Genomic DNA, 27,875 nt, shown 5'->3' on the forward strand with positions numbered 1-27,875 from the left:
TGTAGGTGCTGAAGGGGCGGGGCGCCGGGATTCGGCTCCTTTCGCGGAGCGTTGCAGCCTTCTCAGCACCGGAAATTCCGGTGTTGGTAAGTGGAGGTCAGAGGTCAGCAGGAAGTCGATACGTGGCCGCCGCCTGTCCCCGCCGAGGAGGCGCAGCAGCCGGAGATGGCGGCGGTGCTGAACGCTGAGCGACTCGAGGTCTCCGTCGACGGCCTCACGCTAAGCCCGGACCCGGAGGAGCGGCCCGGTGCAGAGGGCGCCCCGCTCCTGCCGCCGCCGCTGCCGCCGCCCTCGCCTCCCGGGGCCGGCCGGGGCCCTGGCGCAGCCGGGAAGCAACCGGAGCCCGGGGAGGCGGCGGCTGGGGGCGCGGCGGAGGAGGCGCGGTGGCTGGAGCAGCGCTGGGGCTTCGGCCTGGAGGAGCTGTACGGCCTGGCGCTGCGCTTCTTCAAAGGTGAGCCTGACCGGCGTCGCCCCTCCCCGCCACCCCTGCCCGGCCGCGGGAGCCCGGCCCGGGCTGTGGCTCCCAGGGGGACTGGACCAGTCTTACCCTCACCTTACCGGGCCGCGGCCACCGGAGCAGGGCTCCGTCCTTGGGGGTACCCGAAGTTTGTCACTACAAGCTTGGCCACTGGGTCTGGGTCACACCCTTGAGGGGCCTGGAACCTTGGTTTGTCGTCCGAGTCCCGCCTTCCCGAGGTTACCGGGGCATTTTAACCGGTTTAGCTTCTAGGGTTTCCGTGAGCCAGGATGGAAGAATGAGCCTTCTCTCTCCCAGAGGATCCCATTCTAGAATTTTTTTTTAACCGCTGCATTCCTTTTTCTGTTTCCTCTGGCTTGGCACATCACACCCACCGATTTTTATCCTTTTCCCGTAGTGGAAGAAGTCTGCCCATAGGTTCCTACATACTCTTTTCAGCCGGGGGAACCATACACTCGAATAGGGTTTGATCTCCTTGCATTGATGTGGCAGAGCGGAGGAAGTATTAAGCTAACACATCCCCTCCGGCTTGTCAAACTCGAAAGAGAAGGGGTACCCACTATGTCTTAGTAACTTCCAGAAGGTTAAAATTTTACCCTATAAGCAATATGCCAAGACTGAATTCCCGGAGTAAGGTTTAAAGGTGTCATCTGTGCTCCTCGCAGAATTAATTGTAAAGTGCCTTTTGCCTTAGAGCAGGATTGTGGTGTGTGGGTTTAATTGGGTGACTCACTTGGTCAAATGGTGGTCATACCTGTCACATGATCTTGGCAGTGGGAAAGACTGATGAGGGACCGTTAGTTTGATCCTTAGAGATAGCTAGGTCTCGTGGGCCAGATGGGCAAGGAGAGACATCCGCAAATGCGGCTTTAAAAGTGGTTGCTAGGTTCCAGAACAGTGTGTTGACACGTTAAGTGGAGGGCATATCTTTTGGAGTACGCATTTTACTAGCTGAAGTTGAGTAGTTAAATGTAGTGACACACACAAAGGTTGTTTGCTTTTTTCAAAATATTGTGTGTGAACTAATGGCAGTCTCTTTTTTTTTAATTTTCCAGAACAGTTGATCATTCCACGTTCATTGCACTTTGTGTTAAAAGCTTACCTTTGAAATATTCATCATCACTGCACAGTGAGCCCAGCCCTGTATGCCTTCCCTCGCTTGGAAAAGTGGAAACGGCTGGCGGGCTTTGGACCACTTGACCCTTGAACTTACCGTTTCCTGTAGTGATGAATTCTTGTCACTTAACATAAAATTCTGGTGGCTTCTGCACAATTCTTATAACTACGTTTTACCTTAAATTTTTATTCATAGAACTTACTTTTCCAGATTCAATAAGGTTAAAGTATATTATACCAGAAGTGTGTAAGAATAGAAAAGAACCAACTTCTAACCCCAGCTTTTGCCACTTGACTAACAACAAAAAAAAAGGGTGACTTCATTTTCTGAGCCTGTCCTATTTGAAAATAGAAGTTAATATCTTCTTTGAAAAATTAAAACGCTAAATAGTGTGCAGTAGACTCAGCACTGCTTTGGCGTCAGGAAGCCCTGGATACCACCTAGACAATTACCTTTTCTCTTCTAGACTCATTTTCTGCCTATTTATATATGTGGAGCTGGATTAAATGAAATCCGATGGTTCAGATTTATGATTTCATGGTCCAAACCTAATATTTTGCTGAGCGGTAGGACTCCTCAGGGAACCTGTAATTTGAGGGTCTAGTTATCTACCAGTGACCTTAGATGGAAAAGCTAGAGGGATAGGTACTGTTCACTCACTTTCTGAGTTAGGCTTTGAAAGCAATATCCAAGTACTTAAAAGGAGAAATAGCAGAAAGCCACGAAAGGCTGCCTTTCTGCATGGATCATTGCATAGCTAGCGATGAGGAGGCTATTGTTGGTACATGAGATGCCTTTGAGGAAGGGGGAAGGAAGGAGCTAAAAGCAGTAAGAAAATTATGGGAAGTGGAGTGAGTAATGTGTTAATGACTTTTTTTTTTAACTTTCAGAGAGAGGGGAAGGTAGGGAGGAAGAGGGAGAGAAACATCAATGTGTGAGAGATACATTGATCAGTTGCCTCTCGTGGGCTCCAGGACTGAGGACCTGCCCTGCAATCCAGGCATGTTCCCTGACTGGGAATCGAACCAGCCAACCTTTTGGTTTGCAGGTTGGCACTCAGTCCATTGAGCCTCACCAGCCAGGGCTATGACTGACTGTGTGTGTGTGTGTGTTTGTTTTTTTATTTTGTCTTAATGTGTGAATTTTTCCTGTGTAATATTTGACATTCTTATCAATACATTATTTCATGGTTTTGTACTAGCGTTTCACAAGAGTTGGAAATTACATTACACTTTATCTTCTGCAGTGGAATAAATATGAATCTTGAGAGCATGGGTATTTTGCTGTTGAAAATAACCTGGGTTGGGAGTCGGGAAGCCTGTTTCTCATTCCATTCCCGTCAGAGTGCTCGTAGGCCGTTATGTCTGCTACTTGCCCTTTTACTCTTACGAAGGTAAAAGTAAAGTAACAGATGAAAATACAAGTAAATGTAAGTCAGCATTTCACCACCTAAACTTCAGACCTTGTTGAGTTTTATATGTGAAGTTTCATATTAGGTTGCCGCCATGAGTGAACAGTACCTTCCCTTTTGCTGGCCTGTAAGGAATTCAGAGGCCAGAGGAGGACTGAAAGACCCAGTGACAACTGCAGGACACTGTGGAGGATCCAGGGAGCAAACGCCATTCCAGAGGGTGGGGGAGAGCGTGGGGGACAGGCCCGGAGCCAGGCCCAGGGCGAGGCACGCGGGTCCGGGACGGGGCAGGTAGGAGGGAGTGGTGTGATGGAGAGGGCTGGCGGAAGCCCTCCGACCCTGGACCCGCTGGAGTGCCCTTGTACATGGCCTTTTTGTCAGCACGCAGTGAGGAGCCCTGGAAGGCTTTTAGAGCGAGGAGCAAGGTGGTTCAATGCCCTTAGCGAGAGTGAGCTGGTTTTCTTACCTCTGGGTTAAGTACTAAGTTGGTTGGCTTTATCGTAGCCTTCATACTTTTTGGATGCAGTTAACTTGGGGAGTTGTATTTTTGATTTTAGAGTTCGTAGGGGTGACTTTTTCCTCCTCTAACACCTTATTACCTCATCTCATTAAGCTGGTAGATGGTTGCATTAACGTGAAATTCCGGAGTAGTAATGGCCACCAGTTATTGAGCAGATGTTCACTAAAAGTCGGGCATACACACACTTTCTTGTTTAGTCCTCCGCAAGCCCTTCGGTGAGGGTGTTGGCCCGGTTTCTTAGCCGAGGATCGTGCCCCAGGCCACTCAAGTTACTTGTAGCAAGAGGCAGGGTGGGTTCCAGGTCTGTGTGATTCCAGACGGGTCTCCCCCAACAAGAGGTGAGCAGCAGGCAGGGACCCTGGGTTCTGGCAATGTTCTGAGGAAGGTATTTTCAAGGTCCTGGCCTGTAGCCTCATCACATTTTGGAACTTACTTAATGCACAGGGCCCAGCAGAAGGGTCCAAGCAGATCCACCTGCTTGAGTGTGGTTGGTAGGGTAATGGCATCATAGTTTTAGTCTGAACATTTCACCTAAAACGTCACATGGTGTGCTTGAGTGTGATAGTGTTGGGTTACAGGATTACATGCTTCTGCTTTTGTAAGGAAAGATTTTGTAGTTAAAAAAAAAAAAAAAAAGATGTTATTTGTGCCAGACCCTGTATTTACTTGAAAACATTAAGAGCTAATGAAAAAATTCATTTTGGTTTTTTATACAAGATCACTTTTTTGAGAACCACTTCAGATATCTGGAAAAGTAAAGCGCGAGAGAAGCTTCTGTTCTGAATTCTGCACAACAGTGCTGGCAGGTTTGGAACAGTCCTTGTAGGGGTGGGGGGCGGGGCGTTGGCAGGGAAGGGGCGGGAATCCCCGCGGAAGGGCTGAAGTGCGTGCCCATCGGAAACCCCGGAATGCGGAGTCCGGTTCCTGTGGACTCACTAGTGGACCTTGGGGAGGCCTGCACTTCGCTAACCTGATGATTGCTTTTTGCTCTTGCAAATTGAAAATGGGCGTGCTTTAATTTCATTGGGGATTAAAAAATAGTGATGTTCTGGTTGTCTTTCCTTCACTGTAATACTCTCCCTCATATACTGTGTGGTTTGGGGGGGGGGTTCTGTTCAAATAGGAAAGGTAAATGCTTTTTCCTTTTAGTTATCAGTTTCCAAAACAATGAGTGTCTCTAACAGCCTCAAAAAGTGACAGTTTTTAAAATGTCATATGTACTCATGCTTTAAACATACTTGATTTTTTTTTAGCTCTTACTATTGATGCTCACAGTGTAGCATCTTTAGAAAGTGGGGCCTTTTCAGATTGGCTTCTGAGTTCCTTCGACAGGACTAGTCCGTGGCCTCCCGTGGCGTCCGTACTGCCGGGTGTGCTGAGCTGCGCCACGTACATCTTCACGTGCCCAAGGAGACGTGGTTCCGTTTGGTGGGATGGGACACGAGAGGAACCCTAACTCGGGTGTTAGGAGCTGGGCGCCCATTGCTGCACTGGTCATTATTGCCGTGCCTTTGCTGTGGATAGATCTGGGGGAGGGGGAGGGAAGTACTTTGGGGGGTATGATAGGTAGAAGGAAACTAGCTGAGGAACTTCAGTCTCGGACTCGGTTTCTGCTGTGTTTGCTGTTGATTTCACTTGGTTATGTTACTCATAGCAAGGAGGTAAGCGCGTCTGGTTGTGCTGAAACGGTTCCATTTCCTTTTGTTTTCCTTACACGTAAACATCTACAAGAACTTTCATAAATGGCCCCGTTAATGGTTTTTCTCTTTACTTCAAAAAGGGACATTTATTCAAAGGGGAAAAAGAAGGGAAAAAATGACAAGATGTCCATCCCCAGGTTCCCTCCCCTCCCCAGCCCACAGGGACTGGCCCCTGGCTGGGGCGAGGTGGTGGGTAGCCCCTCTCACAGAAGGGGTCAGTGGCGTTGAGGGGCGTCTCCTCCATGGAGGTGTTGTATGGGGTCTCGGGGTTTCAGAGAGTCCTCTTGTCTTCTGTCTCCATGTTAATAGCCACACCCTTAGAGCCAGAGCGTCGGCCTGGCCGATCCTGAGGATGTAGTTTCCCTGTTGGTGGGAAGGTCGCCGTTGGTGACTAAAGAATCCTGCTGCACATCAGTGCCCTGGCCAGTGGCAGCCAGAGAGGACGACCTCAGCGTCAGTGCGTGACAGGAGGGCACAGGCCGTGCAGAAGGAACCCGGGACTTAGGTGCACGTGCCCCAGGCGCCTCCCTTAGGCGCCAAAGGAAGGCAAGGGAATTACACACGACCCTGGGCCCTGAAAAGCTGGGGCATGCCGGATTTCATTCAAGTTGCTACTTTCCCCCATTAGTGATTTAAAATACTGGGCAGCTGTAATTTATCCTTTGGTAACATATATAATTAGTGTGTGCTTCCTGGACTTAAGTGGCAGCCTTAGGTGATTTCAAGTTTAATTGTTACCATTGAATATCTATTAAATTTTGAGTTTATTTTTTCCCCTCTTATTGTCTTCCTCTCTAGACGTAGTGCACGCTAGTATAGGAGGGTGCACAAACCTCAGACGTGTGTGAGAAAGAAAATCGTACCTGCCAACAACAGCGCTGCTTCGTAAACATCTGAATTTTTAGTTTGCTAGTTTATATTCAATTTGAGCCGAACTAAAGTGCGAAGACTGTATTCAAGGATATGTTTGTGTGTGTACTTTATCTAAATGATTTTAACATTTGCCGGAGGCCTGCCTTGCATTTACCAATGCGCAGGTCACAAGTGGACGGCTCGCAGACCTCTCCCAAGGCGAGCGTACTCGGTGGCCGCCCCTGCCCTGTTTGCTGTTGGCGGTCACTGAAGTGGGAGCCACTCCGGCTCAGCGCAGAGGGGTCCAACTTGGGAGTGGGAAGCACCTAGAGCACTTTTTCCTCGTCCTGCCGCTCAGTTATTTAAACTTGGCCTTCCTTCACTGGGGGTTGTCAGGGTTCTGAGAAGTTCCGTCTGTAAACTCGTAGCAGCGTGCGAGGAAGTTGGTATTCTGCGGCTGAAGAGGTGACAGAAATTTGGTAGGGAGCGTGTAGGCTCCATGGGGGTAGGAAGTCAACTTTTATCGAGCACTTTGTCCATGCGGGGCGGTTTCCAGTGTTTTATGTCCACCGACGCAGTGATGCTGCGTCGTGTTACACTTTCTCGCAGCTGGTATAAGAGTTCACCAGTCGTGTTTTTTCTCAGCCCGGTATGGGAGAGGTGTGATTTCAATTTTAATATTTCTAAAATGTTAGAATGGATTCTATTCAAACTGTAGTCCCTGTGAGGCAGCCGCGTGATGAGGGCCATGGGAGAAAACAGGTCTGATTTTAGCTGCAGGGGTGGCCTTAGGGTCCCTACGGTCCTTAAGGTCCCTACGGATGAGGGCGTGGTCCCTGGGATGGGGGTGCGGAGGTGGGGGGGAGATGGCCTTGCTTCCTCTGCACAGCTCACACGGCCCCTGGTACGGCTTCAGGCTGCAGCCCCGTCCTGTAGGGCAGACACAGATGGAGCTCACTCAGAAGAGAGCCGCGTGTGCACTGGGGGAGTTAGGTCCCTGCCCTCTGTCTCTCGGGCTGCTGTTCAGCCCGTGTCTGCCCTGCAGGTGCTATCAGGACTTTAGGGCCTGTTATTCCCAACCTGCACAGGAGCCCCCGGGAGAAGGTAGTTTCTCCACTTCACTGGTAGCAGCCCTGAGGCTCGGGAAGGTGGCATCGTCTGTCCACGTTACGAAGTTAGTACAGAGCCGAGCTGGGGTTTGGGGGTGGGTGGGGGGGAGGCTGTGGACACTCAGCCCAGGGGGTAGAGAACTCAGGGCACACATGGTGGGTGTCGTGTGGCTGTCGGGAGGTCTGATCTGACAGATGCGTTTCCTTTAATGGTGAGGACGAGAAGTGATCCTGTAGATAGCAATGAGAGAGTTGAACTCAAGAGTAAAGGAGTAGAACCCACAGCTCCCTGGCGACGGGGGAACTGCTCTGGGACAGCGAGTTTCCCGTCGCTAGGAAGTGTTCAGGCACAGGTCAGCAGTTCCGGGGTGGGCACGCTTTGATTCCGTGTGCGTATCTACTACGGGTTTGGGGCGAGGGGTGGCTACTGTGAGGCTTATATAGAACGTCTTATAGTTCTACCAGTTTAAGCTCATAATTTCCACAGCGCACAGAAATCCTGTACTTTTGTATCTCCCTCCCTCACATTTTAGGTTATTCATGTTACAGTTTACATCTTTTTTATATCGCATATCCAATGACAAATGACTGGGGCTTTGGTTGTGCAATTCAGTCACCTGTCTTTAACATGTTTTCCAACCCATATATTTTATGGCTTTTGTTTCCTCAGATAAAGGCTGGATGGGACATCAGAATCATTTGTTACATCCTTTACCTCCAGACAAAAGGAGAAAATACGATTTCTCCGTAAACCTACTCTAGCAATTAAGGTGTGAGACTAATAACCTTGTGTATGATTAATTTCAGGTGCAAGGGACTTAATTTTACTTGGCAAGCCTTTGGCAAGGCTTGGTCACTGTGGTTGTAATACTCTGTTAGATTATATATGCTGTCTTATTAGGGCTGTAAAGTTAACTGCTTACACCTTAAATGAGTACAAAATCTATTGTAGAAGCCATTTCTATTTTTAATTGCTTGGGAAAACGTGTTTTGTGTATTGTATTGGTTTTCTGTTGCTCCTGTAACAAATTACCAGAAATTTAGTGGCTTAAAACACCACTGGGTTAAAAAGGGGGGAGGTCAGCAGAGCTGTGTCCCTTCTGGGGGCTCCAGGAAGGAATCGGTTGCCTTGGCTTTTCCAGCTTCTAGAGACCCCCGCGGGCTTGGCTCACGGCCTCTTGTTCCACCTCCAGAGGTAGCAGAAGGCATAACGTCTTCAGGTCTCCCTCCGACCCTTGCTCTGTTTCCATTTGTAAGGACCCTTGGCATTGCATTGGGCCCACGTGGGTCGTCTGAGGTAAGGTCAGCTGCCGCCTTAACTCCCCTTTTAGTGTAATCTAACATTCCCCGGGTTTGGGGTCAGGATGTAGACGGCTTGGGGGGGCTGGTATTATTATGCCTGCCATGTATGCCATAGAATCTTAACTGATTACTGAAATTGAACGTATTATGATCTACTCATTTGACCTTTTTACCAAAATGCAGAGCAAAGCAATTTAAAAAGTCAAGTTGCACCATGAAATTTAAAATAAAAAATAGCCATCCCATATATCTGGGGAAAGGAGGATGGGGGCGCGGCTTACCATTTACTAGGGAAGCACTCCGTTTCATTTCTGTCCCAGTCCTGCCTTCTCCTCCCAGCCTGGTGTCCTCCCGCCCGCCTGGAGCAGCTGGGACTCGTGTTCCCGAGCGCATGCCTAGACCGCCACTGAAGTCCGGCGAGGTAGCGGTCCGCCTGCCGCGTGGCCAGACAGAGTGGGGCCGGGGGTGGAGAACCCGCTTCTTAGATTTTATTTTACTGTGTTTTCTTTTGTTTGTTTATTTTGTCCATTAGATTCCACATATAAGTGAGATCATTTGGTACTTGTCTTTCTCTGGCTTATTTCACTTAGTATAATACTCTCCAAGTTCATCCATGCTGTCACAAAAGATAGAATTTCCTTCTTTTTTACCACCAAGTAGAATTCCACTGTGTAAATGTACCACAGCTTTCTTATCTATCTACTCATCTACCCATGGGCACTTGCGCTGCTTCCAAATCTTGGGTATTGTAAATAACACTGCAGTGAACATAGGGGTGCACGTATTCTTTTGAATTTGTGTTTTGGGTTCCTTCGGATATAATCCCAGCAGTGGAATTGCTGGGTCTTAAGGCAGTTCCATTTTTAATTTTTCGAGATCACTCCATACTCTTTTGCACAGTGGCTGCACCCGTCTGCATTCCCACCAGCAGTGCACCAGGGTTCCCTTTCTCCACGCCCTCGCCAGTTTGTTGATTTATTGATGACAGTCATTCTGACAGGTGTGGGGTGATATCCATTGTGGTTTTAGTTTGCATTTCTGTGATAATTCAGTGACAAGAGCATCTTTTCATATGTCTACTGGCCATCTGTGTGTCCTCTTTGGAGAAGTGTCTATTCAGGTCCTCTGCCTGTTTTTAAATTGGATTGTTTGGGTTTTTTTATGTTTCATACTACGTTTGAATGTTGGCAGTTAGGTCTTCACAGGTCCAGCTGACTTCACTCTTAGTTGCCCATTGGAAACCTGTCAGAGCTAACCGTAACACCAAGGAAGGGCAAGGATCAAATACTTACTGTCACTGATATTGCCTGTTGCCTCCGAAGCAGCAGTAGACGCCCTACTCTGCTGATGGGTCAGAGAGGTTTGTGGTTCTGCGTCTGGGCAGTGTCTGAGGTCAGGTGTACCCCCAGGCTGTCTGATTCCAAAGCCCCTTCTGCCACATCCTACTGCCTCAGTGGGATGGATGTGTTTTGAATCTAGCCTTTCAAAGTAAAGGTACAGTCATATTGAAAGGGGTTGATACTAAGCTGGTTTTTTAAAAAAACTTTTTTGCCTTGGCTGGTGTGGCTCAGTTGGTTGGCACATCCTCCCATAAATCAAAAGGTCATGGGTTTGGTCCCCATTTGGGGTATGAGTGAGAGGCAGCCGACCAATTTCTCTCTCTCTCTCTCTCTCTCTCTCCCTCCCTCTCCCTCTCTCTCTCCCCCCCTCCCCCTTTCTCCCCCTCTCTCCCCCTCTCTCCCTCTTTCCCTCTCCCTCTCTCCCTCCCCCCCCCCCCCAAAATCAATAAGCATGACCTTGGGTGAGAAGTTAAAAAAAAAACTTTTAAGATGGTTGTTGAACATGCTTTGTATGTGTGCAAGATGTCAGTGTTACACCTGTATGTGTGTGCCTGACTAGTAGCTTGACTACTGAGTTCTCTGTAGTAGCTTTAACATAAATATTGGTACTTGGCTTCATTGTTTTTTTAATTCAGCATAAAGTCTATTAAAATTTACTGTTTGGGAAAAAATCTCACCGTAATGGTGTTTATATCTATCACAGGCAGTTTGTAACATACTTGATAGCAAAACTTCAGGATACAGTGCGGAAAATTTTTTATTTTCCCAGTGCTAATTATTTTCTTTGTGTTTTTTTTTTCTTACAGAAAAAGATGGCAAAGCATTTCATCCAACTTATGAAGAAAAACTGAAGCTTGTGGCCCTGCATAAGCAGGTTCTCTTGGGCCCATACAACCCAGACACGTGTCCCGAGGTTGGCTTCTTCGACGTGCTGGGGAATGACAGGAGGTAACCGTGCGTGCTGTGGAGCCAATTTAGCGTGACTACTGTTGAAACTGGGACAACATAAGTTGGTTAAGATGTAAATCACTGGTTTATTAGCTTAGAACCGAAACAAGCATTTTTGCTTGCAGCTTCTGGAGTCTTCAGATATTTATCTGTTTTTGTTACGGCTAAATATTGTGGAAGAAGCTTACTCATCTGGTTATGAACCTAAGACAAGCACAGCTTCATTTGATTTCCCCTCATAATATTTAAAACAGCCATCTAGAATTCGTCATGATTGATTCCCTCATTGGGACATGGAGCTGTGACAGAAAGAACACATTGACTGTTTTTTCCAGTTAAGGCTGAAATATAAGTAAAACAGAACTTAGATATGCTTTTGCCAGTACGGAAATTGTCAGCAGTGCAGTTACATTGTTGTTCATGAAGTAAGTTTGGATTGTACATGGCATACCTAATTTAGTAAATCAGTACATGCTTGTTGAAACTTGAAGTTCTGAGCCTTTTGTTTACACTAGAATTATTCTTTATTTTAGGAATGACTGAGAATTGTTCATATTTAGGTTTTACTGAAGTCTCATTCTCCTTCTGTTAAGAAGAGGAGGTGACTCCTGGTGTTCTTCCTTGCAGGAGAGAGTGGGCAGCCCTGGGGAACATGTCTAAAGAGGACGCCATGGTGGAGTTTGTCAAGCTTCTAACGAGGTGCTGCCATCTCTTCTCAACGTACGTTGCGTCCCACAAAATAGAGAAGGAAGAGCAAGAAAAAAAAAGGTGACGTTTAAGGGCACGAAACCCTATGTCCTTGTACAGCCCAGTATACTCATGCTTTGCTTTATGGAGTGTTCTCGATCAGGTGTCCCAGCTTCCCTCAGATCCCCAGTGATGGCGATTGCTCAAACTTCCCAATGCGAGCAGGTATTTGTGAGTTTGGGGAGGGGCTTGCCGCCCCTGTCCAACTGTAGCTTTAAGAGGAACCACCCATCCATTAGGTAGCATTCCTTTCGTGTCATTACGCTAAATTTATTTTAAACATTTTATTTATTTATTTTTAGAGAGCAGGGAAGGGAGAAAGAGGAGAGAAACATTGATGTGTGGTTTCCTCTCATGTGCCCCCTACTGGGGACCTGGCCCACAACCCAGGCATGTGCTGTGACTGGGAATCGAACCTGCAAACCTTTGGTTTGCAGTCTGGTGCTCAGTCCACTGAGCCACACCAGCCAGGGCTCATTTCATTAAATTTTTGAAGAAGCATCATAAAGTCTACCACCCTCTCCTCCTTATCTTCTGGTCTAACACACCCTTTGTGGCTGTCTCCCTTGAGTTTCTGGAATATTCATACTTTGTATGAATCATGGTTGTCAGCTGTGCTACATGTCAGTCTGTAGACATGCCATATAGCCTCTGGCTTCCAGATGGCTTATTCCTTATCTCCAGGGGCAGGGGGTGGGGGTGCTGCTGAGTGCACTGTTTGTGTCTATGGGATTCTCTGTCATGGTTGTGAGTGCAGCAGAATTATAGTTACCACCGTATTTGTCTAGAGGTTATATTTTCAATAACTTTGAATATTTAAATTTTCTACATAATGAATATGTTGCTATAAAACCTATTTTTTCCTAAGATCATGTTACACTTTAAAAACAGTTGGTTCTCCGGTTTCTCACATTAACCTGAATGGAAATAATAGGTGAGAAGGGAAAGTAGCCTGGTAGTGCGGGAGCAGCCGGAAGTCCCAGAAGGCAGCACGACAACCCGGAAGTGCAGCGGTCAGGGCCCCTTTAACGGGAGGGCGGACTTCTCCGCCACTGTGTTACGGCCGGTCGCGCGTGCGTGCGTGCGTGCGTACGTGTGTGTGTTTACAGCAGGCCGCCGGGCGTAATTGGTTCCTGTTCAGAGGATAGGGAGCAGCGTGATACGTTTTCTTTTTTTTTTCAATGAACAAGTTTCAGTAGTGTTTAGTTTATAACATTTATAAATAAACCTACTGATTTTTTAGGAAGTAGCTTAGTACATCTTCGAAGCTTGTTTTTGTTCAGAGGAGAAGCTTGGGTTCCTGTAAGAGGAGTGGGGTTTCTTTGCGGGAAGACCGATTTCCGCGCTGCCACCGCTGTGGGGCAATGCGGGGCCGATGAGGTGTTGCTCTTCACGGTCCTTGCTAAGGAGAAGTTGATGGTTAAGTTACTATTCAGCATTAAAATTGCATTTTTCCTTTTAAAAATATACTTTTTCATTAGATTAAGTTGACATAGGATTCTTTTAAAGCATTTAAAGACTAGACTTCCTCTCTCCTAAAGCTTAAGCACTGGCTTGTGGAGCAGCTTGCCCTGTGTACCAGCTGTGAAGCACTGAAAGTAGGCCATGTTATTACTGTATTTTGTGTCTGGGCTGGAGTTCAGGTGTCGTTAATGACTTAGTAGGAGTTAGGGGAGAAGAGGGGGTGACCCAGACGTTGCTCATAGTAGGACCAAGGAATAGCGTCTTTTCTGAGACTCTTCAGAAACCTGCTCTTCCATGCCGCCTTCGGCCTCCCGGTGCTCCGCCCCACCCTGCGTGACCACCGGCACTGGGGGCACCAGGAAGGCGCTCCCTGGCAAAGGGGCTGTGGGCTAGGGGAGAGCTGGGCACGGGCTGCACCTTGGTTTCCGAGTGTTCTTCTCTTTCTTAACTAAAAGCTTTACAATTACTTTTAATTTCAGAAATAATACACACGTGCTGTAGCAATTATTTTCCGTATATGTGGCACATACTTAAAACCTTCCTTCCCACCTTGCCTTTACTGTCACTCCTCTCTCCATAGAGAATAATTGCCAGATTCAAGGTGTATCTTTATAGACCTTTCTCTGCGTACTTACCTGCTTGTTTTTGTTATACAAATACGTTTGGTGTCTTTACACATCAGGCCATTCGTGCTAGCCTTCCTCTATGGCTGCATGGCATTCGGGGTGGGCCATTCAGTTCCCTCCCAGTCCGCTGGCCGGGTGTGCTCTCCGGCACCGCGCTGAGCCCTGGGGACTGGGTGGTGTGAGGTGGGCCGTCTCCGCCCTGGTGTAGCGGTCCTTCCGCGGGTGAGGCGGGCGTGCTGCTAAATTGATCGCACAGCTGGGATCGCAGCCACAGCAGGTCGTAGGAGGGAAAAGCCAGTGGTGCTGTGGGCACGTGTGCGAGGAGCGCGTGTGCGAGGCGTGGGTGCGTCGTCGCCGTGTGAGGAGCAGCTCACCCATGGACACTGGCTCTCTTGCCGTGCAGCCGTGATTGTTGTTGCTGGGATCACGTGGGTTGTGGGGTCGACTCCGTAGGAGGAGTGTATGCACTTCAGGTTTTGATGCTGCTCCATATTTCTCCGAAAGGCTGTGTCTGTTTTCCCTGTAAAATAAAGTCTGAAGTTATTTTTAAACAGGGTTCTTTGTGTAGGGCTCACTCTCTCTGTCCTGTGCTCTGTAGGAAGGAGGAGGAGGAGCGGAGGAGGCGCGAGGAGGAAGAGCGAGAGCGCCTGCAGAAGGAGGAGGAGAGACGCCGGAGGGAAGAGGAGGAGAGGCTCCGGCGGGAGGAGGAGGAGAGGCGGCGGCTGGAGGAGGAGAGGCTGCGGCTGGAGCAGCAGAAGTAAGCGCGCAGTGTGGCTTACGTGTGCGGGGGCGGGGGTGGGGGGCGCCACGGTGTGGGACTGACTTTTTATTGTGTTGTGCCTTCGAACGATGGCACGGTTTGTGTGGCTGGCAGAAAGGCCGGCATTAGCCACTGGCTGTTTACGCCCATGGTCTGTGGCCAAAGAGGCTGCATCCGAAGCGTCATCTGGTTGCAGAAGGAGGAGCGAATGCACTGGAAGGGTGTTGGATGTGCTCCCCAGCCCAGGGACTGGGACAGGAGCACAGCATGTCGCCTGCTCCCCGTCTCGGGGTCCACATGACCTCTCGTCTTTGCCTCTCAGCCTGTGCCTCTGTTTAGTCTTCCCGTTCTCTGCACACTGTCTGTGTCCTCTTCGGCCCACACAGGCTAGGCCAGCCTGGATGTAGGAGTTTTTTGTTGTCGTTCACCTGCCAGACAGGTTGGCCTCCGAGAGACCCAGTTTCCAGTTCCCAGGACAGGGAGTCTGGGCGGGGTCACCTGCGCTGGGTGTCCTCCGGTGGAGGACTTGGGAGCTGAAACCAGCGCTGCGAGGGCTGTGAGAGCGGCCGTCTCGGGGCTCCTGCTTCCTCCAGGAGCCACTCTGGGCCCAGGAGGAAGGGACCGACGCCCATGAAACACGGTGGGAAGAAGGCCTGGGGCCCTCGGGGCAGCAGGGCACACGAGTTGAACTGGAGCACGCCGATTTCTCCTCATTTCTGAGTCGTTCCTCAGGAAAGCTTCAGCCCCACCCAGGGCCTTATCCTCCTCGGGAGAGAAGCCGGGAACGCAGCTCTGGGGGGATGGGCCCAGTGCCCCGTCTGTTTGGAGTGGGTGAGGCTTTGCTTTGTTGTCCGCCTGTCAGCAGATGGCTTGGAGGTCCCTGTTCAGTTGCTCGTATGTCTCAGGCATGTGGTGGTTCCTCTGTGACAAAAAGTGAGGGAGTCGTAATGGTTCATGGGAGTTAGTGCCTTTGAACGCAGTGTGCCCAGGTGCTATTTTCAGCGTGCCTTTCTGAGGCAGGCCTAAAACTGAGTGCTGGGAGCCCTGGCATCCTCACCAGCTTCATCGATTCTTATCAGGGCCACCTCCGCTTGTAACATCTTTAAGCCAGTCATCCGCCTCTTGCTGCTTGTCACGTGTGGAGGCAGAGAAGCCCCGGCCAACAGCCGAGTGCCACAGGGACAGCCCCTCCTCTGCTGCGTCCTGGTTCGGGCAGGCTGGAGCCGGTCTGCCTAGCTGCAGTGCTGGCCCCGGCATGTGTCCACGGGCAGGGCATCTCTGGCAAGTGACCGTGCCTCCGTGTCCTCCCTGTGCAGCCTGCCTCCGAGGGCGGCTGGAGAGTGGGCGGGACAGCGCAGCGCCTCCAGCACTGCCGGCACCTTGCCAGGGCACCCAGGGCACGGAGAGGCTCGTGATGTGACGGTGACCGTGGTCCTGATGGCGGTGTGCTCACTATTCCCTCTCTCCAGCCCGTTTTCCTTGGAAACCCTGGGTGGTGAAGTATTAGGGGCTGAGTTTATTTCCTTAAGTCTTTCTTCTGGGCCTGGGCACATGCTGATCAGCGTACATTACTGGCCTGGTCATTTCCAAGAGTCACACATTAGAAAAGTACGTAGCGAGAACACTTGATTCCATCACGACCAGTCCACTGCAGTCAGACGGGTGCGTGTGCTTGTTTCCAGGCAGCAGATAATGGCAGCCCTGAACTCGCAGACGGCCGTGCAGTTCCAGCAGTACGCCGCCCAGCAGTACCCGGGGAACTACGAGCAGCAGCAGATCCTCATCCGCCAGCTGCAGGAGCAGCACTACCAGCAGTACATGCAGCAGCTGTACCAGGTCCAGCTCGCACAGCAGCAGGTACGGCGGACAGCCCAGCGGCCGGCCCGGGGAGGATTCAGTTTCCTCAGAGCCCAGGTTCTTTTTTAACAGTTGCTAATGAATTTTGCATTAGCCTCCCAGGTATAGAGTAACTCTTAGGTGACCTTTATTAAGGGAAACTTCAGTGTCATGCTGACAATTATATAAGAAAATGTGCGCTCCTAAAGTGACAGATGATGTGGCCACTGTTACATTGTCCCAGGCGTGTTCAGGAGTTGTGTGAACCGAGTGTCACTCCAGTGAGCCTGAAGTCGATTCTGATAGTGGTCCTGGCACCAGGAGGACTCGGGTCACTAGCGTGAGTTCAGGGACGTCCTTCGGGCAGGGCACTGTCACAGGCCCGGACAGCTTCCACTGGGAGGACCCCGTCGTCCCCTACAGCCGTCGGCTGGCTCTGCAGCTCCAGGTTGGGCCCACCTTGACCTTTGCGTGAAGTACAGGAGCTGGACGGCGCTGCCCCACAACACACCGGTGGTCTCCCTCCAGTGCCCTCCCCCAGCCGTGTCTGGTGCGGGTGAGCAGGCGGATCCGGGGACCCCGGACTCCGTCCCGCCTTGGCCGTTATCCAGTCCAAGCTCAGACAAGTTCCCAACGGCTCTGATTTTTCTGCCTTTTCTCCCAGTCGGTTAGAAGGGATGTGACATCCTGGGTCGTGTCCTGTTGTCCCCACAGGACCATCAGAGGGATAAAATGAGAACTAGCTACTCTGTGAAAGTGTTTCCTACCTTTGGAAGGTAACTCCTTTTACCATCTTTTGTACATCTTGCAGAGGCATGAAATGCCTCTTTAAACTTAATCTGGCTGTGTTTTACTAAAGTAATTTTCATTTATAAAGCATTTAACACCTGTCAGAAAACCTGAGTGAAGAAAAGTGTTACCTTATAGTTAGTTGCTCAGCATTTCTTGTTAAATGAAGTAATCTTTGTTGTTTTGCCTAGCTCTTTAAATTCCTGGAAAATTAATATTCTTTTTTTGTTTTATTTTTTTAAAAGATTTTATTTATTTATGTTTTAGAGAGGGGAGAAGGGAAGGAGAAAGAGAGGGAGAGAAACATCAGTGTGTGGTTGCCCCTCACGTGGCCCCAACTGGGAACCTGGCCCACAACCCAGGCATGTGCCCTGACTGGGAATCGAACCTGTGACACTTTGGTTCACAGGCCCACACTCAATCCACTGAGCTATACCAGCCAGGGCTGAAAATTAATATTCTTACTTCAGATACCTTTTCCTCTGAGTCTTTTACATTAGTGAGCCATTAAAGAGCATGAGAAGGGGAAAAGTACGTCAGCCCAGAGCTTATTCAGGACATTGTGGTGGTTTTGAGGGATTCCTTTCTGTACTCCAAGGCCTGTTTCTACGTTAGCGTCATCACTCCCTTTTCTCTGCTGCTCTGATGGGCATTGAGATGATTTTTTTAATGAGATAGCTCCCACACATTCCCGTTTATTGGTTGCCATCACTTAATGAAAGAAAAGTCAGTCGAGGAGGGCAACCCTGAGAAGCTCTGAGACGGAGCTGGGAGGCCGTGGTTTAGATCGCATTGCTCAGCCTCGGTCTGTCCGATCCATCGGTTGTCTCTGGAAGGAGAGCGGGAAAGGGGCTGGAAAGAGAACAAAAGGAACTTCAGCCCCATAAAGTATTAATTTTTACATGAATGCCGAGCGAAATGACACAATGCGAACACCTCGTTAACTTGGGGGCATAGTTACATAGGTGTTTGTTACACTGCTCCTCGTACCTTTCTGTGCTTTTAAAAACTTCCCAAAGTATAAAAGAAAGATGATGTGTGTAAATAATTACAATCTCCATATTATGTGTAATCAGTGCACACCCACGGGCAGTGGGGTCCCAGGGAAAGGAGGCTCTGCCACAGCTCCCGGAAAGGCTGGTCGGGGAGGGGACACCTGACGGGCCGGCTCATCACCAACAGAGATGCTCGTTCTGCTTCCCGTCATTTCCCGTCGTGCAGCAGTGTCCCCAGTGTGCTGACTTGTTTGGGTTGTGTGCACTGTTTCTGGAAGGTGGTACTCTTTCTAGAAAGCTCACATGAAAATTACTGAGAATCGAGGCCTTGGGAAAAGGTATTTAAAATCTTCCGTGTGCTACTAGCCTGCCCTGGCAGCAGAGCGCCGTGTTGCTGTTAACGTAACTGGTTTGTGAGTGGTAAGTTAAGTGAAGGGTGTGTACAGATATGCCACAATATGTCATTATCCCTAAACCATGAGATTACAAAGGCGTTTTTCCATATGTACATATTTTTTACTGTTGTAAACATAGGCTCACTTATATTTAAAGAGCTGTACTTGAATGCCCAACTATATAGCAGCAGTAAAGTGGATAAATGAGTTTTCTGCGTTCACAATGGAATATTCTGCAGCAAGGCAATCAAACAAAATGCAGTTTGTAATCCTGTAGGTGAAACTTCACAAAAATAATGTTGAGTGAAAAGAGACAGACACACAAAAAAAGAGCATATGTTATATAATTCCATCTGTATAAAGTTCAAAGACAGGCAAGGATGCCTGTAGTGTTACAAGTCAGAATAGTTGTTTCCCGGAGGTGGGGGTGGGGGGGGGCGTGGAAAGGGATGCCAGGGACAGCTCATGTCTTGATCTGCATGTTGGTTGCATGGGTGTGTTTGATTTATGGAAAATAATCAAGCTGTACATTTAGGATTTGTATACTTTTCCATATGTATAATTCAACTTAAAGTTTCCCTCCAAGTTACTGAAGGTATTAGGGTTATTTCAGTGTTTCTAGTAGTAATCATATCTATTATCATCTTTGAGATAAGAGAGGAATATCCCAAAGTAATTGCCCTTTGGGATTAAGATGTTTTTACTCCCATTTTGACTTCATGAATATACATATTTTAATTATAATTATGTAAACAGTGATGAACTTTCATTGAGAAGGTATTTTGATCTCAAGATCCATTTTATAACCCTATTTAATTCTGAGGACAGTATTTTTAATATGATTAACAGTTTTCAATTTGATTGTGGTAAGAATTTTTATGTTTGTAGTTTACATTGAAAATTTAATTTATTGATTCTTTTTGTCCATATTGGTGTAATTGTCCATATTTGATTTATTTGCTTTGGGGGCCAATATCAGATTTTCCAATTACAGCTTTTGCCTTTGTGAATTTTCTTCTGTGACCATTGGTTTTTACCAAGTTTCATTCTCCTGATTCAAATTTTATACACCTGAATTTTATCAAGATTTTCTCTGAATTTTAGGAACAATGTTACTGGGTCAGTTTTTGCCCTTAATAATTTTATTTTGAGTTGATTGTTTCTACCTACTTAATTTTTCTTTGTTAGTTTTTCTAGTGATCCCCAGATAACAAAAATGTGATTTTCAGTTAGTTTTTCATCCCTGTTGATTTTGTGTCACTTTTAGCTGTGGGTTCTGTTACTACCCATTGTGGATAGGATAAAAACCGATGAAGTGTACTAGTAATTTCTTGTAGCAGAAGGCTTGGGTAGGGTGGAAACACGTGTCAGAACGCAGTGCAGGGCAGATGTCTCGTTTGCTAGCCCTCCTGGTCAGCGTGTCTGCACTTTTCCTTGACTTGCAGGCAGCGTTACAGAAGCAACAGGAAGTAGCAGTGGCTGGGGCTGCTTTGCCGACGTCGTCGAAAGTGAACGCAGCTGCACCAAACGATGTGATGCCGGTTAACGGACAGGCCAGACCGCACACGGACAGCCCCAACAAGGAGCCGGAGCCCGAAGCTGCAGAGGAAGCCCTGGAAAACGGACCAAAAGGTACGGCGTCCCGATGGCGCGATTCAGACTCCACGAAGGCAGAGGTCAGGGGGTCAGGCTAACTATCTCTGAGAGCAGTTACAGTTTTTCGAGGGCTGGATGCATTTTCACTCTGTACAGTCTGAATCTGATGCTTCTGGCACCCATTGGAATAGTGCAGGGGAGCAAATCAGATGTCCGCCGCACACCTAGGGTTGTCTCATTGTAGATACTGGTTATCTGTTGCTGTGTGACAAATTGCACCCAAATTTTGCGGCTTAAAATAATAACGAACTTTTGCCTCCTGCTCTTTCTGTGGGTCAGAATTCAGGAACAGCCTAGCCGAGTGCTGGTGGCCCTGGTCCCTTACGCAGTTGAGCTTGCGTTTGAGGTGTTGGCTGGGACTGCAGTCACACGAAGGCTTGACTAGGACTAGAGGCTCTGCCTCCAGAGGGTTTCCTCAGCTGACCAGCAGGTGGGGGTTGGCTGTTGGCAGGAGGTCTCAGTTCCTTGCCTGGAGAAGCCTCTCTGTAGAGCTGCTTGAGTGTCCTCACCACAGTGGCTGGCTCCCCTCCAAGCATAGGATCTAAAAGTGAATGAAGCTGCCCTGGCTGGTGTGGCTCAGTGGATTGAGTATCAGCCTGTGAACCAAAGGGTCGGCGGTTCGATTCCCAGTCAGAGCACGTGCCTGGGTTGCAGGCCAGGTTCCCAGTGAGGGATGCACAAGAGGCAACCACACATTGATATTTCTGTCCCTGTCTTCTCCCTCCCTTCCCCTCTCTCTGAAAATAAATAAATAAAATCTTTTTTTTTAAAGAAGTGGACAAAGCTGAAGCAGCTTTATTCTTTTATGCGCTGACTTTGGAAGCGTACATCAGCATTGCTGCTGCATTCTATGGGTCACAGGCGCCAGCCTTAACACATTTTGGGTGGTGACTCCACAAGTGCACGAACACCCGGAGGCAGGGATTCCTGGGGGCTGTCTTGGAGGCTGGCTGCCACACACTGCAGTGAATTTTCTGAGACTAAAGTGCCATGTTACCCAGGGAGATGGCTTAGCGTTTCTAGAGGTCTACTGGTTTCTGATGGGCAGCTGATTCATTCATTCAGTGACTAGTTGGAGATGTTCTGTGCACTCACAGCCAGGTGGTGAGACGGAGTCACACACACACACACACACACACACACACACACGTAAATGGTGGCCCTGGTGAGTGAGTCCTGTGGTGGGGAGAGAAGTGCGCTCTGGTGTGACCTGGTCAGAGAGGTCTGTCACCGGAGGCTGTCCTGGGGAGGGGTCACTTGAACTGAGAATCTGAAACAAGAATAAGAGTCAACTCAGGAAGAGAGAAGAGAAGAGCATTCCAGGGACAGTGATGGGGTGGGGGTTTCAGATCCTTGTCTTTTTAGAACAAGTAACAGAATAGTTTCAGAAAAGACCTTGAAATGCCTTGACTTACATTCCCCCCTCCTTTTTCCTATTAACACTTTGTGAATATTTTCACATGAACCTTTGCCCAAAGCTCTGTGACTGACTGGAAAACGCGTGGAGTGGTCTGTGCACGTGGACACTGCCCAGTAACCAGACTTCCCTCCCCCTTGCCGAGTCCCCAGCAGTTCTGTCCCACCTGAGCTGTTCTGTCTCTCCCAGTTCCCTCAGAACAGCTGCTGGGACTGGGGGGCACGGAGAGGTCAAGGCTTCCTTCCAGCAGAGACCGAAGTCGGAGCCCAGCTTTCTTTGTCCACAGCAAAAAGTGAATTTCTTTCTGAGTCTGGGTCTTTCTACTTTGTTACAGATAGGATAAAGACTGGCAAGGCTCCAGTGAGGAAGTGCCCAGGGCCATTCTTAGATCCCCACATGTAATTAGAATGTTAAGAAAAACCACTTCTAAGATTCTGGATCACTTATCTGACCTGAAGCGGTGTGGTGACCTCTGAATACCCGTGACGTTGTTCAGTGTGGTAACTTCGGGGAGACTTCCCTGGGCAGGCCTTTCATGTTCCTCCAAGTCCACGATCTGGGGAAGACTGTGTTGAACTTGGTGCCCAAGTTCAGCTGGGCAGGTGGTTCTCTGCAAGTATTGCTGCCCACCGGTGAAGGCTCATCCTCTAGCTTTTGTCATTCCTGTTGTCTTTAGAATCTCTTCCGGTAGTAGCAGCTCCATCCATGTGGACGCGGCCCCAGATCAAAGACTTTAAAGAGAAGATTCGGCAGGACGCGGACTCCGTGATTACGGTGGGCCGAGGAGAAGTGGTCACTGTCCGAGTTCCCACCCACGAAGAAGGGTCCTACCTCTTCTGGGAGTTCGCCACAGACAGCTATGACATTGGGTTCGGGGTGTATTTTGAATGGACAGACTCTCCCAACACTGCCGTCAGCGTGCACGTCAGCGAGTCCAGCGACGACGAGGAGGAGGAGGAAGGTAGGGCCGTCGTGTGCGCGCGCTGGGTCGCTGCTGGGCTGTGCGTTGGCAAAAAACAGCAGCGGTCGGAGGGCGGCCAGCCAGGTGCTTCCTGTGGGCGCGTCACCGGCAGAGGTCACACCGGTCGTTAGCGGGACCTCGGGCTGGAAGGGCTGTGAGGGAGACCAGCCTCTGCGTGGGACTGGTGCCTGAACGTGAACTTCTCGAATGCCAGGGTCTTTGTAGCCATTTATTTTCTGCTTTCTGAATATTTTACCTCCAGCCCTGTGTGTGTGAAAAGCTAAGTGTGCCAGGACATTTTGACAAATTTCAAAGGAGAAAGTAAGAAATTCTGCCAATTTGGAATTTATTTAAATTTTACTCTGATGTTAACTATAGGTCATTATTAGGTCATTAGGTCATTAGGTCATTATTCTAAAATTTTTAAATGTAAATACAGAAATTCACCAGAACATCCTACCTGAAGAAATTTTTTTGTCACTTGTTCCTCCCTGTTTTACTAAAATGTAATTTTTTATTTTCTCTTAGTAGACAAAATTGTTTCCAAAGAGAGTCCAGACTATCTTGGCCTAGGAAGTAGGTTATAAAATGTATAGCTTCATGTACTGAGAAGCTGGTCTCCTTCACACTGCTAGCTAGAGAGCTGGGACCTGGGACTTGGAGCCACTGTGCCTGGGAGGCGCCTGAGCATCTGTGGCCCCGGTTGCGAATAGCCGAGTAGCCGGGGAGGAGGGCCTGGCTGGGAGGAGGGGCGGACACTCTCGGTTCTGGGCACTCGCTCTCAGGCACCTGGTGAACAGCCTGCTTGCTCCTGTGGACGGCTGGGCGGGGACATTAGCTGGATTTAAAGAGGGAGGGAGGGAGTCATCGGAGGTGTGTGGAGGGAGGCTAAATGCCAGCTGTGGAGATACACAGTGGAGCGACACGGTGTGGTCATCACACCGTGCCACAGTTGGGGCCCTGTATGGACACCCCGGGCCACTGTCGTCTAGGAGCTCGTCGTCTTACATGGCGTTCTGTTTCCTGTGGCCTTTATTTCTGAGCACCAGCAGCAAGGTAAAGGGTTATCCGCACATACTACTGACCGAACCAGAGGGGAAAAAACACCAGCGTGAAAAAACAAAAGAGGTGGGAGAGAAACCCCAGCCAAGCAGGGGCCCCTCCGTGCCATCAGGACCAGGGACTGAGCTGGGCTGGCCTTTCTCGTGCGTCACAGGGCTCGTTGAAACCAGGCTGTTCACCAGTGTCTGCAAGGAGAGTTTGCGCATGTGAGCACAAATTATCGTGTTTGCAGAGAGCTTTGTGAACCACAGAAGAAGTCTCTCTTCGGAAGTAGGTAGTGTGTTTCTCCTGGCTTGCCTGCTGGAGATCCTCGAAAAGGACGTTACTTCCTAGCCTGAGCCCTTAGCTGTTACTGTTTCTGGGTTGTTGCTGTCGGGAGGAGCCTTGGTAGAAGGGGCTGGGGTCCAAAACTGGTCTAGAGGGGAGAGCCCTGCCCTCCTGAACCTGTAACACCCCCAGATGGAAGATGGCTTGTCTGTCCTTGTGTTGTTTCGAACCTAAAGACAACTTGCAGCCAAAACTAACCCATTAAAACCTCCTTTAACAGCAACCACAGTGAGCATTTATTGCTCCTGAGAACCATTTGCTAGGAGCGAGCACAACTTTCTCTCGATGGGAGATGCCGCTCACAGACTGTTGGTCCACGCATTGGCCTCATCGAGGCCACGGGCCACCACGTCTCGTCCACGTTGTGTGTTTTGTGGGGATCCTTTCAGCTCGGGCAGATGGGAGAGGAGTCCAGTGTTTCTGTTTGCTGCTGTGGTTGTTTCCCATGAGGCCTTGAAAGACAGAGGGGTTAATTTTCTCTGAAGGAGTGTGGGTGGGTGGTACCCCATCCTCCTCCTGTCATTCTCCCCTTTTCTATCTTGCTTCCAGGTTCTGAGTCTTTGCTTAAATTGATGAAGGAAGCACTGTTCATCTATCCTAGTAACCTTGAGTTTTACAGATTTTGAACAAAAATTGGATCTCGAATTAATGGAGCAGTAACCAGTTGCATGGATATCCCCGTAGGCAGCAGTGTGCATTTTGAATGGCTCCGTGTATGGCGTTTGTGAAGGAAGGGCATGAGATTTCCAGTGTTGCTGTGATCAGGCAGAGCTGATTTGGGCCTGTTTATAAGTGTCGTCTACTTTTTTAAACAAACTTTTTATTCTAGAATAGTTGCAGACTTGTAAGAAAAGTTGCCAAGAAAATACATGGAGTCCCCACATGACCCCCCACCCCCTCCTCCCCTGCACCGTTTCCCCCATTGTCACTGGCATATGTCATACTGTGGTCCGTGCGTCATAACTAATGAGCCAGTGACACAGCGTTATTTGTAGTTTCTACCTGGTGTTCCAGGGTGCACACTATAGATAGTTCATTATCGCAGCACCTTAAGCTCCCCTAGACTCTGGGAGCCGGGCAGACTTCCCTCGTGTGAACCCCTGGCGGTGGCCGTAGACGAGCATCACCACAGCCACCTCGGCCACCGACTCACTCTGCCTGTTATAAACCTGGAGGTCTTTGGTCTTCTATGCTGAGCATTCCCTCGACCTGTTTCCCTGGAGGCTGTTTCTGTTTAATATCTTCTCATTCCTGTAGGTTCCTAGAGGTGTTTTCCCCCAGCCTCATATCATTATAGTTCAGAAAACTGTTAACTGGGGCAAACCTGGAATCAGAGCTCATATTTTTGTCACTCGGCTCATCCCTAGGCTACACAAACCCAGTGAAAATGATTGAAATTTTAGAGTGTCTCTGAATGCCTACCTCTCATGTGGTTTTCTCATTTTACTTGTTGTACTTAAGCTGGGTAGAAAATAGCAGTCCTCGCAGGTTCCCTTGCATCCTAAAACTGAGGACTTCCAGACTGTCGAGGATGGGGAGCGGGGTTTCTGTGGTCTTGCTCAGGTGAGCGAGAGTCTTCCTTCGGGAGGAGCTGGGAACCGAATGGACGTGGGAGGAGAGAGTGGGCTCAGCAATCAGAGCAGTGGTCAGGGTGCAGGTGGGGGTGGGGCTGCAGCCGCTTCCACCACCAGACGCTCACCCCTGGGCTCCCAGGGCCCACCCCTGGGCTCCCAGGGCCCCGGCAGTGCTAGGTACTAGGTACGTAGCAGTGGCTCTCAGGTGTGCGAGTGAGTGAGCCCGCGGCCCAGCCAGTGCACACTTGAAAGCAGTAAGTCGTAGAATGGATCGAGTGAATTTCTAATGAGAAGTTTCCGAAAGAAAGGATGGCGATTCAGTGCTCGGTGCAGTGTGGTTTTCCTAGATCTGTTCATGACTTGTCTCTGCTCTTTCTCGCAGAAAACGTCAGCAGTGAAGAGAAAGCCAAAAAGAACGCCAGCAAGCCTCTGCTGGATGAGATCGTGCCTGTGTACCGGCGGGACTGTCACGAAGAAGTGTACGCGGGCAGCCACCAATACCCAGGGAGAGGAGTCTATCTCCTCAAGTTTGACAACTCCTACTCTTTGTGGAGGTCAAAGTCAGTCTACTACAGAGTCTATTACACTAGATAAAGATGTTACTGCAGTCTGGAGTCTCGGGTTGGGCAGAAGACGGCATTTAATCTGGAAGTTTCTTTTGACTTTGGTGGAGCATGGCGGTCAGTGTGTACCCGCTGGTTGTGGTCCGATGGTTTGTGAACTCTCGTTGGGAACCAGGCTTTCCTTGAGACTCTTGAGCATTAATCCTTTGGGGTTAAAGGGATTCCTCAGACTCATCCAGCCCTTGGGTGCTGACCGGCAGAGTCACTAGTGGACACTGAAGTAAAATGAGCTACATGTCAAATCTTTCAAGTCTCCAAAATAAACATCCCAAGGTCGGCCCCAGCTGGCTAATGGTTAGGTTAGTCTATTGCTCCCTGCTTGCTGTGTTTAGGAGAGCTCACAGTTCCAGGGCCCTATCTCGTTTGAAAACCCGATGTTACAGTCCACATGAGGTGCAGCTGACACTGAAGATCCCCATTTTTTAAAACTTAAAAACTTGAGACCTCATGGATTATCATAGGGGTGGGAAATTGCCTCAATTTAATCTGGTTGTGAATGACCCAGATTGTTTTTTGCTTTGGGTTACAGCTATTTAGTTCAGAGTTATGTTACAGAGAGTTATTTTCTGAGATCATCTTAAAACAGAACGTCCAAACGGGGCTGCAGTGTCACTGCGTGGAACACCGCAGACACCGTGGAAGCAAGCCTCCACGAGCCCGTGGTCCTTTTCTCTGCATCTGGTGTTGATGCCACCGCTAGCAAAGCAAAATGCACTCACTTTTGTCTCTGTTTGGCTTCACAGAGCATCTCAAATTGAAAGTGTTTTCTACACAAGCATATAGTTAGGGATTTTGTAAACTCAAATTGCCACCTACTGGATAAAAGTATACAAAATCATTTAAATAGAACTCAGTGTATGAAGAGTAACATCGCACTAATACGGCAATCACTGCCAGAGACAGTCCATTTTTAATGTTACTCCTTAGACACCGACCCTGCACGGTTCCCGTCCGGAATTGCTTCCTGGAGAGGATCGGAAGTGCGTATGCCCGTGCTTAAATTTTTTATAGCTTTAATCTGTATTGAGTCTTTATCAAGGGGAGGAGGTACACCTTTGTTTTCTTTACTGAAAACAGATATGGGTTCATTAATTGCCTTGAATACATACAAGTGATTGACTAGCCTAGAGATTCTTGTTTTCAGAAGGGAGCGTAGTCCAGATAGAACACAGATGACAAAGATGGCAATACACACGTATGTTGTTACTCTATGTTGTTACTGAAATACTTAGATTTTCCAAGTTTCCAATCATCACTTCTCGTAGGAGGGTTTTCACTGATTAGCTGCAGTCTCTACAGTTCACTACTTCAGGAAGGGGCTGTTTGTTTTGTGTGCTGCGTTTCTGTTTTTTAATACCTGGTTTTGTACATACCTAACTGTTCTCTCTCGTTTAGAAACTGGATTGTTTTTCCTAAGAAGTGCTTAATCTGTGTTTTGTTTTTTTTTAATTTGGGTTCCGTAGTCTCCGCTCACGGGTGTCCGCACTGTTACAGCGGAGTACTGTCGGGCTGTCCCTCGGTGAAACCACGGGGCTCAGCACCTCCTGGCTTTTTTTTTTTTAAATACTGTATTTAAAATGTAAAATAAACTTTTAAAAAGCAGGCACTAATATATATTTCTCCCAGCCTTTGATTACAGACCTGTCCTTGCACATGTTAAGATGAATTACCTTCTAAAAATACCATTGTTCTTGGGAGCGGTGTTCGTCACGTCAGGTGGCAGTGGTTCCTGTTGCGTGGCCACGTCAGAATGTTCCGGGTTCAAACTTTCATGCTGCCTTTGGCTGTTGACTAGCACAGTTCAAACTCGATTTCAAAAGGATCTTGAAGATAATATATTTAATCAATTAAAATGTTTATCTGTAA

At 48.7% G+C, this 27,875-nt stretch overlaps 1 protein-coding gene across 1 annotated transcript; it reads left to right on the plus strand.

Annotated features, from left to right (window-relative positions):
• ACBD3 (acyl-CoA binding domain containing 3) lies at positions 1-27,875 on the plus strand. Its single transcript, XM_045817448.1, has 8 exons — positions 1-451; positions 10,636-10,777; positions 11,405-11,545; positions 14,213-14,371; positions 16,057-16,231; positions 19,835-20,021; positions 22,139-22,423; positions 25,769-27,875. The coding sequence occupies exons 1-8, from the start codon at positions 166-168 to the stop codon at positions 25,978-25,980; spliced, it is 1,587 nt and encodes a 528-aa protein (XP_045673404.1). The 5' UTR covers positions 1-165; the 3' UTR covers positions 25,981-27,875.

The sequence above is a fragment of the Phyllostomus hastatus genome, unplaced genomic scaffold (assembly GCF_019186645.2).
Source record: "Phyllostomus hastatus isolate PE091 unplaced genomic scaffold, TTU_PhHast_1.1 phas_contig_148, whole genome shotgun sequence".
Taxonomy (NCBI): domain Eukaryota; kingdom Metazoa; phylum Chordata; class Mammalia; order Chiroptera; family Phyllostomidae; genus Phyllostomus; species Phyllostomus hastatus.